The sequence below is a fragment of the Heterodontus francisci genome, chromosome 1 (assembly GCF_036365525.1).
Source record: "Heterodontus francisci isolate sHetFra1 chromosome 1, sHetFra1.hap1, whole genome shotgun sequence".
Taxonomy (NCBI): Eukaryota; Metazoa; Chordata; class Chondrichthyes; order Heterodontiformes; family Heterodontidae; genus Heterodontus; species Heterodontus francisci.
The window spans coordinates 47,409,907-47,429,265 of record NC_090371.1 but is presented as its reverse complement, the minus strand read 5'-3'; the positions used below and the strand labels follow the sequence as shown (position 1 = coordinate 47,429,265).

The following is a 19,359-nucleotide window of genomic DNA, read 5'->3' as shown; positions in this document are numbered from 1 at the left end:
TTCAGACTGCTTGTCCACAATTCAGTACTGAATGACTAAACATTTCCTCCAACTAAATATTGGCAAGGCCAAAGCTATTGTCTTAGATCCCCATTACAAACTCCATTCCCTAGCCAACAACTTCATTCCTGTCCATGGCAACTGTCTGAGGCTAAACCAGACTGTTCGCAACCGCAGAGTCATATTTGACCCAAAACCAACCTGAACTTGCAACCATATAGCGACGCAATCACCTGAGACTGCTTATTTCCACCTCCCACAGTGTCAGCTGTTTCCACCCTTGCCACAGCTCATCTGCTGAAACTGTCATCCATGCCTTTGTTGCCTCTAGATTTGACAATTCCAGGGCACTGCTGGCCAGCCTCCCATTTTCTGTCCTCTAAACTTGTGCAGCAGAGTTTTGAATGATCTTGTGCCCTAACGCGCACACAGTCCAGTTCACCTACTATCCCTGTGCTCTCTGACCTACATTGGCTCCCGGTTAAGCAACACTTCAATTTTAAAATTCTCATTGTTTCCAATTCCCTCAATGGCCTCGCCCCTCTAACTCTGTAATCTCCTCCAGCCCCACAACCTTCTGAGATATCTGCGCTCCTCTAATTCTGGCCTCTTTAGCATCCCCGATTTATTTTTTTTTCCTCATCGCTCCATCATTATCAGCTGTGACTTCAACTGCCAAGGCCCTAATCTCTGGAATTCCTTCCCTAAAGCCCTCTGTTCTACCTCTTTCTACTTTTAAAACACTCCTTAAACCAAGCTTTTGATCATCTGCAATATCTCCTCTTGTGGCTTGGTGTCATTTTATTTGATAACACTCCTGTGAAGTGCCTTGGAATATTTTACTATATTAAAGACACAATATGAATACTTGCTCTTGCAGAAGAGCTTAATGCTTACAGTAATGTAAGAATTGTGGTAGCCAGTTTGCCCCCAGTAAGGTCGAACAAAAAATAAATAATGTGATTGTGACTGGATAATCTGTTTTGCAGTGTCGATTGAGGAATAAATATTGGCTAGAACACTGGGAGGACTCCCCTGCTCTTCTTTGAAATAGTGGCATGGGATATTTTAGGTTCCACTGAGAGGGCAGAATGTGCATCAGTGTTGCACCTCATCCACAAGATGGCACCTCCAACAGAGCAGCACTCCCTCAGTACTGCACTGGAGTGTTTGCCTGGATTGAGTTCAAGTTTCTGGAGTAGGACTTGAGCCCACAACCTTGTGATTTAGAAGTTAGCCTGCTGCCGCTGACCCAAGTTGTTATAACTTGGGTTATAATAAATGGGTTTGATTTTGAAGCTGTCCTTGTGATGCATCTTAGTATTTAGTTAAAACACGAGTTCATATTCGTGCAAACCTTTATTGCATGATCCAATAATTGCGCCAGATCCTTTCCCACTGTTTATAATGGACATATCACTACCAAATAGCATCCCTCCATTGTGCTTGCTTGTTTTGTTTCTTGTTCCACTGTGTACTACCATTATTAGATTAAAGCCTATATGCCATTTATTCGTTCATTTTCTTAACCAAACTAAATACTCCCTCTATACAATTCGTAGTTTGAAAAATAATTAGCCATACCTTACTGGTTCGTATGTCATAGTTTTTTTTCCTAAAATGCTGTTTTGGTAATGGAGAAATATTCTTCAGGATACCTATGTTTTTTTCCTTTTAGGGAGAGGAGTGAGGTTGTATTACATTGGTGGGGAAGTTTTTGCGGAGTGCCTGAGTGACAGTGCCATCTTTGTTCAGAGTCCAAATTGTAATCAAAGATACAGTTGGCATCCTGCAACAGTGTGCAAAATTCCACCTGGTAAGAAAGGTTTACTAAGTGCCTAGACAACTAAAACTCTTGTTTCCAGTCAAAGGAAACTGATCAGTAAAACATACATAAATTTTATAGCTCACGTATTAGAAGATCTTTTGCCTATGTTATTTGCCACAAATTCTGCTTTTGAATACTTTGTTATTGCTCACGATACCTAAATCTTAAATCCACCCATCAAGAAGCAGTGCTGACAGATGTTTTCTCTGTCAGTGGACCAGCCAAGCGACAGATAAGCTCAGTGGAAATCATAGAAAGTTTACGGTACAGAAAGAGGCCTTTTGGCTCATCGTGTCTGCGCCAGCCACAAAACGAGCCACCCAATCTAATTTCACCTTCCAGCATTTGGTCCATATCCTTGCAGGTTACGGCACTTGAGGTACATGTCCAGACACCTTTTAAATGAGTTGAGGCTTTCTGTCTCTATTACCCTTTCAGGCAGTGAGTTCCAGACTCCACTACCCTCTGAGTGAAAAATGTTTCCTCATCTCGCCTCTAATCTTTCAACCAATCACTCAAATCTATGCCCCCCGAGTCACTGACCTCTCTGCTAAGGTAATTAGGCCCTTCACATCCACTCTATCCAGGCCCCTTTCAATTCTGGACATTTCAATCAAATCTCCCCTCAGCCTTCTCTGTTCCAAGGAGAACAACCCCAGCATTGAAAGAGAGGAAGTATTAGCTGTTTTAGCGGGCTTAAAAGTGGGTAAATCCTCAGACCCAGATGAGATGTATCCCAGGCTGTTATATGAGGCAAGGGAGAAGATAGCAGGGGCTTTGACACAAATTTTCAAATCCTCTCTGGCCACAGGAGAGGTACCAGAGGACTGGAAGACAGCGAATGTGGTACCATTATTCAAGAAGGGTAGCAGGGATAAACCAGGTAATTACAGGCCAGTGAGTCTAACATCAGTGGTTGGGAAAATATTGGAAAAAATTCTCTGCAACAGGATTAATCTCCACTTGGAGAGGCAGGGATTAATCAGGGATAGTCAGCATGGCTTTGTCAGGGGGAGATCGTATCTATCTAACTTGATTGAATTTTTCGAGGCAGTGACTAAATGTGTAGATGAGGGTAAAGCAGTAGATGTAGTATACATAGACTTCAGTAAGGCTTTTGATAAGGTCCCACATGGGAGATTGGTTAAAAAGGTAAGAGCCCATGGGATCCAGGGCAATTTGGCAGTTGGATCCAAAATTGGCTTCGTGGCAGGAGACAGAGGGTAATGGTCGATGGCTGTTTTTGTGAATGGAAGCCTGTGACTAGTGGTGTACGACCGGGATCGGTGCTGGGACCCTTGCTGTTTGTAGTGTACATTAATGATTTAGACGTGAATGTAGGAGGCATGATCTGTAAGTTCGTTGATGACACGAAAATTGGTGGTGTAAATAGTGAGGAAATCCTTAGATTGCAGGGAGGTATAGATGTGTTGGTAAGATGGGCGGAACAGTGGCAAATGGAATTTAATCTTGAAAAGTGTGAGGTAATGCAATTTGGGAGGACTAACAAGGCAAGGGAATACACAATGGATGGTAGGACCCTAAGAAGTACAGAAAGTCAGAAGGACCTTGGTGTACTTGTCCATAGATCACTGAAGGCAGCAGCAAGAATAATACCTGGACTACAGGTGTTCACCTACGAGGAGAGATTACACAAATTAGGAATAAAAACAAGAAATGCTGGAATCACTCAGCAGGTCTGGCAGCATCTGTGGAAAGAGAAGCAGAATTAACGTTTCGGGTCAGTGACCCTTCATCGGAACTGACAAATATTAGAAAAGTCACAGGTGAGGTGAGCAAGTGAGGTGGGGGTGGGGCAAGAGATAACAAAGGAGGTCTAGATTGGACCAGGCCACATAGCTGACCAAAAGGTCACGGAGCAAAGGCAAACAATATGTTAATGGTGTGTTGAAAGACAAAGCATTAGTACAGATTAGGTGTAAATACACTGAATATTGAACAGCAGCAAGTGCAAACCTGAAAAAAAACAGTGGGGAAGCAAACTGAACAAACTAAGATGAAATGAAATAAATGCAAAAAAAAAAGATTGTAAAAAAGAATGTTTTAAAAAAAAAGGAAGAAAAAATAACTAAAAATGAAAGTAAAATGGGGGGCTGTCATGCTCTGAAACTATTGAACTCAATGTTCAGTCCGGCAGGCTGTAGTGTGCCTAATCGGTAGATGAGATGCTGTTCCTTGAGCTTGCGTTGATGTTCACTGGAACACTGCAGCAATCCCAGGACAGAGATGTGAGCATGAGAGCAGGTGGGAGTGTTGAAATGGCAAGCAACCGGAAGCTTAGGGTCCTACTTGCGGACTGAGCGGAGGTGTTCCGCAAAGCAGTCACCCAGTCTGCGCTTAGTCTCCCCATTGTAGAGGAGACCACACTGTGAGCAGCGAATACAGTATACTACATTGAAAGTAGTACAAGTAAATCGCTACTTCACCTGAAAGGAGTGTTTGGGGCCTGGGATAGTGAGGAGGTAAATGGACAGGTATTACACCTCCTGTGATTGCAGGGGAAGGTGCCCTGGGACGGGAACGAGGTGGTGGGGGTAATGGAGGAGTGGACCAGGGTGTCACGGAGGGAACGATCCCTTCGGAATGCTGACAGGGAAGGGAGGGGAAGATGCGACTGGTAGTGGCATCACGCTGGAGGTGGCGGAAATGGCGGAGGATGACCCTTTGGATATGGAGGCTGGTGGGGTGAAAAGTGAGGACAAGGGGAACCCCGTCACGGTTCTGGGAGGGAGGGGAAGGGGTGAGGGTAATGGTGCGGGGAATCGGTCGGACACGGTTGAGGGCCCTGTCAACCACAGTGGGGGGAAATCCTCGGTTGAGGAAAAAGGAGGTCATATCAGAAGCACCGTCATGGAAGGTAGCATCATCAGAGCAGATGCGTCAGAGACGGAGAAACTGGGAGAATGGAATGGAGTCCTTACAGGAGGTAGGGTGTGAAGAAGTGTAGTCGAGATAGCTGTGGGAGTCGGTGGGCTTATAATGGATATTAGTAGACAACCTATCCCCAGAGATGGAGACAGAGAAGTCGAGGCAGGGAAGGGAAGCAGCGATTTACTTGTACTTCTTTCAATGTAGTATACTGTATTCGCTGCTCACAGTGTGGTCTCCTCTACATTGGGGAGACTAAGCGCAGACTGGGTGACCGCTTTGCGGAACATCTCCGCTCAGTCAGCAAGCAGGACCCTGAGCTTCCGGTTGCTTGCCATTTCAACACTCCCCCCTGCTCTCATGCTCACATCTCTGTCCTGGGATTGCTGCAGTGTTCCAGTGAACATCAACGCAAGCTCGAGGAACAGCATCTCATTTACCGATTAGGCACACTACAGCCTGCCGGACTGAACATTGAGTTCAATAGTTTCAGAGCATGACAGCCCCCCATTTTACTTTCATTTTTAGTTATTTTTTCTTCCTTTTTTTTTTAAAACATTCTTTTTTACATTTTTTACAATTTTTTTTGCATTTATTTCATTTCGTCTTAGTTTGTTCAGTTTGCTTCCCCACTGTTTTTTTTCAGGTTTGCACTTGCTGCTGTTCAATATTCAGTGTATTTACACCTAATCTGTACTAATGCTTTGTCTTTCAACACACCATTAACATATTGTTTGCCTTTGCTCCGTGACCTTTTGGTCAGCTATGTGGCCTGGTCCAATCTAGACCTCCTTTGTTATCTCTTGCCCCACCCCCACTCACTTGCTTATAACGTGTGACTTTTCTAATATTTGTCAGTTCCGATGAAGGGTCACTGACCCGAAACGTTAACTCTGCTTCTCTTTCCACAGATGCTGCCAGACCTGCTGAGTGATTCCAGCATTTCTTGTTTTTATTTCAGATTTCCAGCATCCGCAGTATTTTGCTTTTATTACACAAATTAGGCCTGTTTCGCTAGAATTTAGAAGGTTAAGGGGTGATCTGATCGAAGTCTTCAAGATATTAACAGGAAAAGACAGGCCAGATAAAGATAAACTATTTCCACTGGTTGGAGATTCTAAAACTAGGGGGCATAGTCTAAAAATAAGGACCAGACCATTCAGGAGAGATGTTAGGAAGCATTTCTTCACGCAAAGGGTGGTAGAGGTTTGGAACTCTCTCCCACAAACAGCGGTTGAAGCTCAAATAGTTATTAATTTTAAATCTGAGATAGATTTTTGTTAAGCAAAGATATTAAGGGATATGGGCCAAAGGCAGGTTTATGGAGTTAGGCCGCGGATCAGCCATGATCTCATTGAATGGCGGGACAGGCTTGAGGGGCTGAATGGCCTACTCCTGTTCCTATCTTCCTCTATGTTCCTAGCATAGGTAGATAAGGTGGTTAGGAAGGCATATAGGATACTTGCCTTTATTAGCTGAGGCATAGAATATAAGAGCAGGGAGGTTATGATGGAGCTATATAAAACGCTAGTTAGGCCGCAGCTGGAGTACGGAGTACAGTTCTGGTCACCATATATAGGAAGGATGTGATTGCACTGGAGAGGGTGCAGAGAAGATTCACCAGGATGTTGCCTGGGCTGGAGCATTTCAGCTATGAAGAGAGACTGAAAAGGCTAGGGTTGTTTTCCTTGGAGCAGAGAAGGCTGAGGGGGTACATGATTGAGGTGCACAAGATTGTGAGGGGCATTGATAGGAGGAAACTTTTTCCCTTAGCGGAGGGGTCAAGAACCAGGGGGCATAGATTTAGAGTAAGGAGCAGGAGGTTTAGGGGAGATTTGAGGAAACATTTTTTCACCCAGAGGGTGTTTGGAATCTGGAACGCGCTGCCCTCACAACATTTAAGAGGTATTTAGATGACCACTTGAAACGCCATAGCATACAGGGCTACGGGCCAAGTGCAGGAATATGGCATTAGAATGGTTGGGTGCTGTATGGCCGGCACAGACAGGATGGGCCGAAGGGCCTGTTTCTGTGCTGTATAACTCTATGACTATCCATTTTTTCCTCATAGCTGCATTTTTCCGGTCCTGGCAATATCCTTGTAAATCTCCTCCTGTACCTTTTCTAATGCAATTACATCCTTTCAGTAATGAGGTGATCAGAACTGCACACAGTACTTAAGTTGTGGCCAAACCAATGAGTTATACAGTTCCAGCATAACCACCTTGCTCTTTTATTATAATAAAGGAAGGGATTCCATTTACCTTAACTACATTATCGACCGGTCCTGCTACCTTCAGGGATCTGTGGACATTCACTCCAAGGTCCCTCACTTCCTTGAAACCTCGGTATTCTCCCATTAATCGTGTATTCCTTTGTCTGGTTTGACCTCCCCAAATGCATCACCTCACACTTCTCCAGGTTGAATTCCATTTGCCACTTTTCTGCCCACCTGACCAGTCCCCCTCTATCTTACAGTCTACAGCTATCCTCCTCACTATCAACCGCACGTCCAATTTATGTGTCGTCTGCAAACTTCTTGATCATGCCCCCTACATTTACATCCAAATCGTTAATGTATACCACCAAAAGCAGGGGACCTGAACATATGAGTTGCGGATAATGATGAGGATTGTCAGAGGATACAGCAGGATATAGATCGGTTGGAGACTTGGGCGGAGAAATGGCAGATGCAGTTTAATCCGGACAAATGTGAGGTAATGCATTTTGGAATGTCTAATGCAGGTGGGAGGTATACAGTAAATGGCAGAACCCTTAGGAGTATTGACAGGCAGAGAGATCTGGGCGTACAGGTCCACAGGCCACTGAAAGTGGCAACGCAGGTGGATAAGGTAGTCAAGAAGGCATACGGCATGCTTGCCTTCATCGGTCGGGGCATAGAGTATAAAAATTGGCAAGTCATGTTGCAGCTGTACAGAATCTTAGTTAGGCCACACTTAGAATATTGCGTGCAATCCTGGTCGCCACACTACCAGAAGGACGTGGAGGCTTTAGAGAGGGTACAGAGGAGGTTTACCAGGATGTTGCCTGGTCTGGAGGGCATTAGCTATGAGGAGAGGTTGGAAAAACTCTGATTGTTTTCACTGGAACGATGGAGGTGGAGGGGCGACATGATAGAAGTTTACAAAGTTATGAACGGCATGGACAGAGTGTATAGTCAGGAGCTTTTTCCCAGGGTGGAAGAGTCAGTTACTAGGGGACATAGGTTTAAGGTGCGAGGGGCATAGTTTAGAGGGGATGTGCGAGGCAGGTTTTTTACACAGAGGGTGGTGAGTGCCTGGAACTTGCTGCCAGGAGAGGTGGTGGAAGCAGATACGATAGTGACGTTTAAGAGACATCTTGACAAATATATGAATAGGAAGGGAATAGAGGGATATGGGCCCCGGAAATGTAGAAGGTGTTGGTTTCGGCAGGCATCAAGATCGGCGCAGGCTTGGAGGGTCGAATGGCCTGTTCCTGTGCTGTACTGTTCTTTGCTCTTTGATCACCAGGCTTCTTTCTGAAGCAATTGACATCACTTGTGTATACTATCTTGAAAGGACAGTACAACTTAAATTCCCCATACAGCCAAAAACAACTAGTGCAGTGCTACATGTGCAGGAAGAAATTGTCACTATCAATGGCTCTATCTGAAAACTCGAAGTATGAGAGTGCTTATGTGGATTTGCCAGTTCTGCCTTGGACAGAGAGGCTTACATAAGTGTGAAGATTGAACCTGGGAAAATAATTTTTTTGATCTGACTGGAAACGGCCTTCCAGTCGCAAAAACGCCCATCAACAATTACCCTTTGTTTCCTGCTACTGAACCAATTTTGTATCCAGCTTGCGCCATTTCCCTGGATCCCATGGGCTTTTATGTTTTTTTTTTTTAACCAGTCTGCCATGTGGGACCTTGTCAAAAGCTTTGCTAAAATCCATGCAGACCACATCAAATGCACTACCCTCATCAATCCTCCTTGTTACTACTTCAAAAAATTCAATCAAGTTAGTCAGACAAGATCTTGCCATAACAAATCCATGCTGCCTATCCTTGATTAATCCATGCCCTTTAAGTGACAGTTTATCATGTGTCCCAAAATTGATTCCAATAATTTTCCTACTACTGAGGTTAGACTGACTGGCCTGTAATTATTTGGTCTATCCCTCACTCCCTTTTTAAACAAAGGTACAACGTTAGTCATGTCCAGTCCTCTGGCACCACACCTGTATCCAGTGAGGACTGGAAGATGATGGTCAGACCTTCTGCTATTTCCTCTCTCGCTGCTTTTAACAGCCTGGGGTACATTTAATCCGGCCCTGGTGATTTATCAACTTTCAAGGATCCTAATCCCATTAATACTTCCTCTCTCCCTATGCTTATCACATCCAATACTTCACACTCCTCCTTAACTACAATATCTGCATCGTCCCCCTCTTTTTCATGAAGACAGATGTAAAGTATTCATTGAGAACCATACCAACATCTTCCGCCCTGACACATAGGTTACCTTTTTGGTCTTTTATGGCCCCTACTCTTTTCCTTAGTTATCCTCTTCCTCTTAATGTATTGATGAAACATCTTTGGATTCACCTTGATTTTGCTTGCCCATATTCTTTCATGCCCTTTCTTTGCTTTCCTAATTTCCTTTTTGATTTCACCCCTCCACTTTTTATACTCCTCTTGGCTTTCTGTAGTATTGAGTTCTCTGTGTCAGGCATAAGCTTTCCTTTTCTGCCTTATCTTACCCTGTAAGCTGCTTGATGTCCATCGGGCTCTAGATTTGGCCGTCCCACCCTTTTTCTTTGGGGAGCATGTTTACTCTGAACCCCTTGAATCTCCCCTTTGAATGCCTCCCATTGCTCTGACACTGATTTATCTTCAAGTAGCTGTTTCCAGTCCACTTTTGCTAAATCACTCCTCAGCTTAGTAAAATTGGCCTTGTCCCAATTGAGAACTCTAACTCCTGTTCTATCTCTGTCCTCTTCCATAATTATGTTTAAACTGACTGAATTATGATCACTACTACCAAAGTGCTCTCCCACTGCCACTCCTTCCACCTGCCCAGCTTCATTTCCTAAAACTAAGTCTAAAACTGTGCCCTGTTTTATTGGACGTGCTACATATTGGCCAAAAAAGTTCCCCTGAATGCACCTTAAGAATTCTGTTCCCTCAAATTGCTTTCACATTAAAACTATCCCACTTAATATTGGGGTAGTTAAAATCCCCTACTATTCCTGCCCTATTGTTTTTGCAGTCACACAGCAAACAAACTGACCCAACTCTCAATTCCCTGGTTATTGGAAATGAAGAACAACTTGCATCTAAAATAAAAGTAGAAAATGTTGGAAATACTCAGCAGGTTTAGTGGCATTTGTGGTTACCATTTCAGGTTGATGCCCTTAGCAGAATTGGTAAAAGTTAGAAATGTAATAGGTTTTAAGTCGGTCAAATGGGGGAGGGTGGAAAAAGAACAAAAAGGATGGTCTGTGAGGGGGCGGAAGATGGGGAACATTAAATGACGAGTTGCTGAGGCAGAGCCAAAGGGAGTGGTTATTGGAGAAGTGAAGAAACAAAAGATGTGTCTAGAAGAGGTGTGAATGGAAAAATAATGAACAGCTGCTGCCCGAAAGCAAAAAAAGAGTAAACCAGATTAAAGCCAAAACATGCAAAAAAACAAAGGAATCAAAATGGGGGCAGAGATTACAGTCTGAGAGCAGTTGTCTTCCTGCTGCCCCTCAACGACATAATTAAAAAGCACAGCGTTAGTTTTCACATGTGCTGAAGACACTCTGCTCTAACTCACCACCACTTCTCTCGACTCCTCCACTGTTGCTAAATTATCAGACTGCTTACCGACATCCAGAACTGGATGAGTAGGAATTTCCTCCAAGTAAATATTGGGAAGACTGAAGCCATTGTTTTTGGTCCCCGCTCCAAACTTCATTTCCTTGTTACCAACTCCATCCCCCTTCCTGGCAGTTGTCTGAGGTTAGGTCAATCTGTTTGCAATCTTGGTGTCGCATTTGATCCCGAGATGAGCGTTTGACCTCACAATTGTGCCTTCGCAAAGACCGCCTATTTCCACCTCTGTAACATCACCCGACTTCACTCCATCTGCTCATCTGCTGCTGAAACCCTCATTCATGGCTTCGTTACCTTCAGACCTGACTATTCGAATGCACTCCTGGCTGGTCTCTCTCATTCTGTTCTCCATAAACTTGAGGTCATCCAAAATTCCCTTGCCTGTCTCTTCGCACCAAGTCCTCCCCTGTTACCCCTGTGCTTGCTGGCTTACATTGGCTCCCGTTAAAGCAACGTCTCAATTTTAAAATTCTCATCTTTGTTTTCAAATCCCTCCATGGCCTCGCCACTCCCTATCTCTAATCTTCTCCGGCTTCACAACCTTCAAGATAACGGCGCTGCTCTAATTCTGGCCTTTTGTGCATCCTTGATTTTAACTGCTCCACCATTTGCCTAGGCCCCAAGCTCTGGAACACTCTGCCTCTCTACCTCCTTTAAAATACTCCTAAGAAGCCTACCTCTTTGGCCAGCGTTTGGTCATCTGACATATTCTAATCTCCTTTTGTGGCTCGTTGTCATACTTTATGCTCCTGTGAAGTGCCTTTGTTCGTTTTATTATGATAAAGGTGCTAAGATGGGCTGAATGGCCTCCTGTTCTGTTGGCAACTAGTTTACATGCTGCTTACAAATGCACAATAGAATGAGGACACTGCACTTAACAGTCACACAACTATTTTGGCATCTGGCAATCTATCTGCTATTTGTAATCTTATGTGCTATTTTAGATCTGATTACGCAAGTAGATCAATACTGAGCAATACATGGAGGCATTTTGCAAATGGTGCTTGCTCTTGCATAAATTATCTCGAAATTTACTCTGCACGCCAGTATAAGATGTAATTTTCTGCTTTATAATTCTGTTTCTCAGGCTGTAACCTGAAAATATTCAACAACCAGGAGTTTGCAGCACTTCTGGCTCAGTCTGTAAACCAAGGCTTTGAAGCTGTTTACCAGTTAACCAGAATGTGCACAATTAGGATGAGTTTTGTGAAAGGCTGGGGTGCTGAATACAGGTGAGGAATTAATGTTTTTATTTCAGATTTCCAGCATCCGCAGTATTTTGCTTTTATTTGAGGAATTAATGGTAATTCTGTAGTTTTTGTTTTCTGTTTTCCCAATGTGACAGAAGATTGACACTGTTGCTGAGCAGTAATTCTGAACGGTGTTGCATCTAACTTGACAAATAGAATAAATACTACTCATTGTGACACAACTGAACAGGAGTCTTAAAGATACCCATTGAACAAGTGGTGATTTTCACGAATGTGACTTCACAACTCTTGATCAGCACAAGCGATGTATTCCATTTACAGTTACCTGGGTGCTGTAGAACTATGTTTGTTTTAACTTTGGACTGCACTCATTTGTCCACAGTGCAAATAAGTCCTGAATGCATTGTTACAGTTCGCAGATGAACTTAAGAAATAGGAGCAGGAGTAAACCATACAGCACCTCAAGCCTGCTCCGCCATTCAATAATATGGCTGAACTTTTACGTCAACTCTGCTTTCCTGCCCTGCCCCACATCCCTTCGTTCCCTTAGTTGCCCTGCCCCACATCCCTTCGTTCCCTTAGTGCTGAAAAATTTATCAATCTCAATTTTGAATATGTTCAATGGCTGAGCATCCACAGCCCTCTGGCATGGAGAATTCCAAAGATTCACAAATGTGGGAATAAATTTCTCCTTCTCAGTCCCAAGTGGCCAACCCCTTATCCTGACACTGCGTCTCTTGCTAGGCTCTCCAGCCAGTTGAAACAGGCTCGTGGCACCTACCTGTCAAGTCCTCTAAGAATTGTATACATTTCAATGAGATCAACTCATTCATCTGAACTCTTCTTTCCCCTGCTGCAATGGAAAAGTGCCACTCGCCGATGCAATAATTACTTTCGTGCCACCGCAACTCCCCACCCCACTTGAAGTCAAATCACTCACCAGACATCTCACCAACCCTCCCTTACAAAACAAAATCTACTGGCCACCCCATTCTCTTTCCCTTCAACTCCCTCCACTCTTTTTCAATGCTGATCAATTAAGGTAACGCCCTTTGTAATTAGGGGTTCAGGCTGGCTAGGCACTAAGCACTGCAGGTAAGTAAACTTTAAAGCTAAGGCAATGGTTTCAGGTATTCCAAGGCAATTTTTATCACATGCCACACCCTGGCATTTTCTCATGAGCCTTTGTATCAGTTGTATTCTGTAACTCCAATGGGTATTCTGATGTGTGGTGCTAGGAAGAAGGGATGGCAGGAAGGATGGGATGCACATGAGACTGTTCATTTGCTGCTACCTGCATTCTTGCCTCCAGAGACAGAGTTGACCCATCCTGGCTTTGCAAGATGATTGTAGCATGGGATAGGAGGGAAATCCAATTCATAAAGTATCTTCTGGCACCAAGCACAATGCCCAGATGAGTATGAAGTGGTTATGCTGGATCATTCTTTATGCTCACTTTAGTCATGGCATATCATGCTATACATGGTACTACATGAAATAAGGGATGCCAGGGTGCTGTTCACCCAGCAAAGCCTGATTTGGCTATACCTACAGAGATACCACAAATCATTTTTGTACCTACCTGACAACAGCTTTGGAGAAGTGTCTTCACATGATTTGCGTCAACAATGTAATGTAGAGCTTTGCATCTGGTTTGAGGACATGTGAAGGGATTTGATAGGGTAGATGTAGAGATGATTCCACTCGGAGTCCAAAACTAGGGATCACAAAGATAAGATGTTCACAAATAAATTCAATGAAGAATCGAGGAGAAACTCCTTTGCTGAGAGATTGGTTAGAATGTGAAGCTTGTTTTCACATGAAGTAGATAACCTTTAAGGGGAAGCTAGTGAAGTATATGAGAGAGAAAGGAATAGAAGGATATGCAGATAGGGTTAGATGAAATCGGGTATGAGGTGGCTCGTGTGGAGCATAAATATCAGCATAGACCATTTGGGCCCAATGCCCTGTTTACTTGAACTATAGAGCTGTTATAACTAGTGAAAGATCCTGTCAGATGTGACCTCAAGTTTGATTTTTTTGCCTGTCATTTCTTTATACACAGCACTTTCAGCATTGGCAAAGGCTGCTAATGAGCTGAGATACATTTTGAGCTTGTCTAAAAGAAAAACTTTCCGAAATTCCCTTTCCCCCAATTTCACTTGACCTGGTCTATATCTCAGTCTGTGACTAGTCAATGCAAATGAGTTGACTTGTGATAGTTAAGTGCCATTAACACATTACCTTTCAAGTGGGATGAACACCAGTTCTTAAACTTTACGAAATACTTGCAGTTAATCTTAAAAGTAATCTGAAAGTCAGGAACCACAGTCTAGTAGCTGTACAGTTGAGGCAGTATTAAAGCAAGGAAACACATGCATTTGTAATGAAACCTTATGTCTGCTGAATGTCAAAGAGCACTTTACAGCCAATGCATTAATTTTGAAGTGCAGTCAGTTTATTACACAAGTGAATGTGGCAGCCAATTTGTATGTGGCAAGATCCCAGGGAAAATTAAATGAAAAAATGACCAAATAACCTGCATTAGTGCTGATGGTCAAGGAAGGAATGTTGGCTAGTGTACAAGAAAACTGCTTGCTCTTCCTTGGGATCTGTTATACCTATCCGAGCAAGTAGAGGTTTTCCTGGATTTAATATCTTGCTCAAAAGCGAATACCTCTGACAATGCAGTGCTCCCTCAATATTGCACTGAAGTGTAAGCCTGGCTAAAGTTCATTGTGGGGCTTGCACCCACAAGCTTCTGACTGGCATGATGCTGCTACAAATTGAGCCAAGTGTTGAGCATTCTGTTTGAGGTAAGTGTAAAAGCTACAGTCAGCATTCTGGGGAGGGATGGGGTGGGAGTTTCTTTTTGGCAAATGCTTTTATCTCCTATGCAAAACCTACACCACTGTTCATACAATGATTATTTTTTAAAAACTATTGTATTTTAGACAAACTCCAAAGATACTAACGTAGGAACATACGAATTAGGAGCAGGAGTAGGCCACTCGGCCCCTAGAACTTGCTCCGCCATTCAAATAAGATCATGGCTGATCTGATTGTAACCTCAACTCCACATTCCTGCCTACCCCCAATAACCTTTCATCCCTTGCTTATCAAGAATCTATCTAAATATTTTTAAGGTAGAGGTAAAGACTCTGCTTCCATCACCTGTTGAGGAAGAGAGTTCCAAAGACTCATGACCCTCTGAGAAAAAATTTCTCTTCATCTCTCAACTGGGCGACCATTGCACCAGCAATATGTTTTCATTAATTGCTTCAACTTTTCTTTGTCTTTATAGACGGCAGACTGTGACGAGCACTCCTTGTTGGATTGAACTCCACCTGAATGGACCCTTGCAGTGGCTTGACAAAGTTTTGACCCAAATGGGCTCCCCCTCTGTTCGTTGCTCAAGCATGTCCTAAATAATCTCTCTCCTATTTCAGTATCAAGACTGGACTAAACATAAGATGGAGTCTAATCAACAGACTTGAACAGCATTTCTGTTGTAGTCCTTGTGTTATCCCAGAGACTGTTTGTTAATACAAAACAAAATCAAAAAGAATGGCACTTGATTTCATCAACTTAAGCACCTTGTTGAGTTTTAGTATCCCACACCCAGATTATGACATAAATGTATTAGTATTAGTGTATTAAACACATGAATATAGCTTATGACTGAGGGTGAGGGGAAAGCTGTGTAAAAAGATTTTGTATTATGTGTTAATGCACATCATGTATCGAGTGCCTGAGGTCCATCAATAACATGTACAGTAATTCAGCTGATTCTACACACATTTGCTGTGTTTTAGAATGATATTCTTCATTGTTAAATTAAACTTCTATCCTTGCCTCTTCTCCCTCTCCCTTCCCCCCCAGCATATATTTGCAGGATTAAAATCCGATGGATAATTTAATTGACACAAATTGCAAAAATAAAGCAGAGAATCTTCTGATTAATGATGAACTTAAAATAAGAAACTGAAAAGTAGTGGGAAGCATAATATGACCTTAATTATTCTCAAGGTATCAGATCATCATTACCACAAATTTGCCTTTGGCAACAAAATATCCCTGGTAGTTAGGTATAGGAGTTTTTGTTTTAAAGATTACTATGCAGTGGCACTGCTGGGGAAATGCTGGATTGTGGCAGGGCAATATTGGGTGAATTCGGATTCAACCGTTGAAAGATGGACTAATGTACTCCACTGAAACTGGCATTTTCAGGGATGGATCTACAAAGGGAAATGAGTGCGAATGTGGTCTGATCTGGCATGCTGTTCATTATTAGTTTAGCTGAAGTGCCAAGTTAACATGAATTTCTTCTCCGTGTAACTCATCTGAAACTCATGTGAACTTTGATCTGAAAATGAGAATTCCTGCAGTATGTTATCAAATTTTTGAGTAGCTGGACCTTAGCTTAAATGGGTTGGTGCAGTTTTATTTAACTTTTGTTACTTGTTCAGCCTAGTCTTAAAATCAAGTATTTCAAAATGAGAATCTTGTGAGCTATTTTAGCTGCTTGTTATTTCATTTAATTTGTTTTAGAATACTTATAGACTGTTATGGTACTGATAATGCTGGGATTAGTGTGAACAGCACTTAAGTGGAGATTGTAGTTGTTCTTGTGCATGCTGTTGCAGTAATTTGACATCTTTTACTGTAATTGTTAGAGAAATGCTCACTGAACTACTGTTTGTGATTTTTAAAAATATATATGGCAATGTCACGACTTGGGGAAACTCGAATTCTTAGGATAAAGGAGGGTCACATTAAAGCCTGGCTCTGGTATAAAATTAAAACCCGACTAGGGCCCAACCTGACCACAGCCAACCTGGGTCCGCGTCCTTCAGTTTTTTTTTTTTCATGCCTGACCTGACCCGAAAATATCAAACAAGTTAGTATAGAAAAAAAAATTGTCAAAACGCAGATTAAAAAGAAAACAATACAAAGCAAAAAGCCGACCACAGCCAACCTGAACCCGACCCGACCCTGAATGGTGGACACCAAATATAGACCCAACCTGACCTGAACCTGACATGCAGTTGGGTTCGGGTTGGGTAGCCAGGCTTTAGGTCACATTTGGCAAGGTTTCTAAGAATGTTTAAATTGACAGCTCTAACGATAAACCAGTAAACCCCTTGCATGCAACAGACACACTTTCCTTTACCTTGCATGCCTGTGGCTGCTCGTTGTGAATGTTGATGTTGCCCTGAAGTTGTGTTCTTTCCTAGCACTGAAAGTTTGCAAAACTGGATAGTAACAGATCCAGCAAAAGGATCATTTCAACAAGTTGTTGAGCAATTTGTTTTTGGAGTGAATAGGATTGATGACTGAGACTTTATGTCTGAAACTGGCAATGCTCCATATGTTTATACTTTTTTAATATTTTTATCAGTGAAGTATATTATTCACAAAATGGCAATGGAAATATGTTTTTTTCATTTATAGATTATGCCAATCACTGCTCTTCATTAATAGTTGCAACCTCTGGTTCAGAAATCATCAGTACAGAACCATGAGCCTGTGCCATTTTAGTTGAAGTCTCACTTAGGGTCATTGCAGTAAAGGAGGACAAGCCTATGTGCATCATATTTTAAAACCTTTTTTAGGTGGGTTGTAAGCTTGAAGGGTAAAATTGAGGGAATTGCAGCTTCAGTGTTTTTAGTCATTGAATTTAGTCATTATGCCAGTGCAGGATCATGTTAAAGGTGGCTGCTTACTGGTAAATGTCTTTTATTGCTCTGAGTTAAATTGCATATTAAATATTGGGTTGGACTTCTAGTACTTGCAGGACATCCGATTAGGCAAAATATCCCCTTTGGTTTAATGAAAGCTAAAAATAGATCATATAAGATTATGCTGCTTTAAATTTCTGCTCATTCCTCCCCTAGGCCATTAAATATTCTGAATTTACTAGTTTTATATATGAAGTGTCTTAACCATTTTAAAATTGCAGTTTATATTTAAAGACTGCTTCTCTGAAGCAGTGATTTGACTTCACTTGAATTGCATTTGAGATATACGTGTAAGAAGGCATAATCTCTGCATTTGCTGCTACAAAATTAGCCTTGCAGTTTCAGTACAAGGTCTGGATAATAGCTGTACATGTTCTTCATGTTCCTCAAACACTACAAACACATGCACCCCAAAAAGCTTATGAATACATATTTTAATGTGTTCTGATTGTTTGGGAAGGTGGCTGCAGCTGGAATTTTTTGGAGGGGCTGTGTAACTTGTAAAATAGAAAACAAAAATGTACAACTTACTAATAATTCTGTGATCTAGCAGTCTGTCATATTTCCCTTTTTTGTGGCAGTAGCAGGATTGCTTTTTAAATTTCTTTTACATTGTTAATTCCTGTACATTACACTAGTGCTGTACTTTGTAAGTGCAGCTAGTGATAGCTTATTTTTTTGAGAGCAAAGATGGCAAGTGTTAATGCTTCAAAATGGTGGAGGCTGTGGCTGCTTGTAGGCCATTGGGGAAGGTTCTGTTTGCCATAGAGACTTGGGAATGAAAGGAAGCAGCACCAAATAATACAAAATGGGCCAGACTTTTTAAAGAAAAACTAGCAGAGCATTTACCATTCTATTTGTGAGCTTGTTTTACCAGTAGCGTTCTGTATTGGTAGAACTTGTGAATTTGAGAGGTTAAAAAGCTTCAGGCTTGTTGCATATGCAGACTAAGTTGAATACACTAATAAAGTTTTAATTCTGATCTTGATTTTTCTTTCTTGTGTTGAATATTGAGAGTATTGTGCTGTGCACTTTAATTCAATAATAACTGGAGTAAGAGTGCTGAATCTCATGCCTGAACACTGCACAGAATAACATTGCACCTGTTTGATCACAGCTCCCAGAAATGAAGAAACTTTAATTTCTTCTTTGACAATTGTTTTTGCTTTTGAGGTATGTATAGCTCTCTTTTCTCTCGAGTTCAGGATACTGCTACAGTCGGGCCTTAAACGCTGAATGATGGGAGAAGACTTGTGCAGTAAGAATGGACTTAAAAAGGTGGGAGGGAATGTGGTACTGAAAGGAGATAGTCAGCATCTCAACAATTGTTTTTTCACAGCTTGGTTAGAGTAAGGTACAGATAAATCACTGCTCATAATTTTAACCTCCTCTCCAGTCATTTTGTGAGGTTGGTGGGTTCACTATGCCTAGTAATATCAATGAAATTAATGCTTTAAACTGCACTGTTACATTCAGAATACTCCAAACCTACCGCTGTGGTTTTAGGTTTAGGTCTCACAGTTGCATCTATTCTCCCATCAGTGTGGTGTAATGAGTCCTCACGGTCATTCAGGCTGCTGTTTGAAATAATTCACACCTATAGAGAGCAAAAAGTAGGCTATCTCACCGCATGCTAACTACTTTCTCTGAGGTCATTGCACCATTTTGCAGGATCCAACCAAGAGGCGTTTATTACCAAGAGATTATTGGTTCTATATGATCAAAGCTTAGAGACTATGAAGGAGAGGCCCATGTATAATTAATTAAATAATACTGCACTATTTTTAAAGTCAGCTTGTCTTTTTTTTAAAACAAAGGTGTAAATGA

The 19,359-nt window shown here is 42.1% G+C and overlaps 1 protein-coding gene across 2 annotated transcripts in view; it reads left to right on the top strand.

Annotated features, from left to right (window-relative positions):
• Positions 1-18,514, top strand: part of smad2 (SMAD family member 2) — a 202,023-nt gene extending 183,509 nt beyond the window's left edge. For both annotated transcript variants that reach the window (XM_068030252.1, XM_068030242.1), the window contains 3 exons: positions 1,679-1,816; positions 11,668-11,812; positions 15,096-18,514. In XM_068030252.1, coding sequence (XP_067886353.1) covers positions 1,679-1,816; positions 11,668-11,812; positions 15,096-15,219 — 407 coding nt within the window. In that variant the 3' untranslated portion in view covers positions 15,220-18,514. The remainder of the gene's footprint in view (positions 1-1,678; positions 1,817-11,667; positions 11,813-15,095) is intronic.
• Positions 18,515-19,359: the final 845 nt, after the last annotated feature.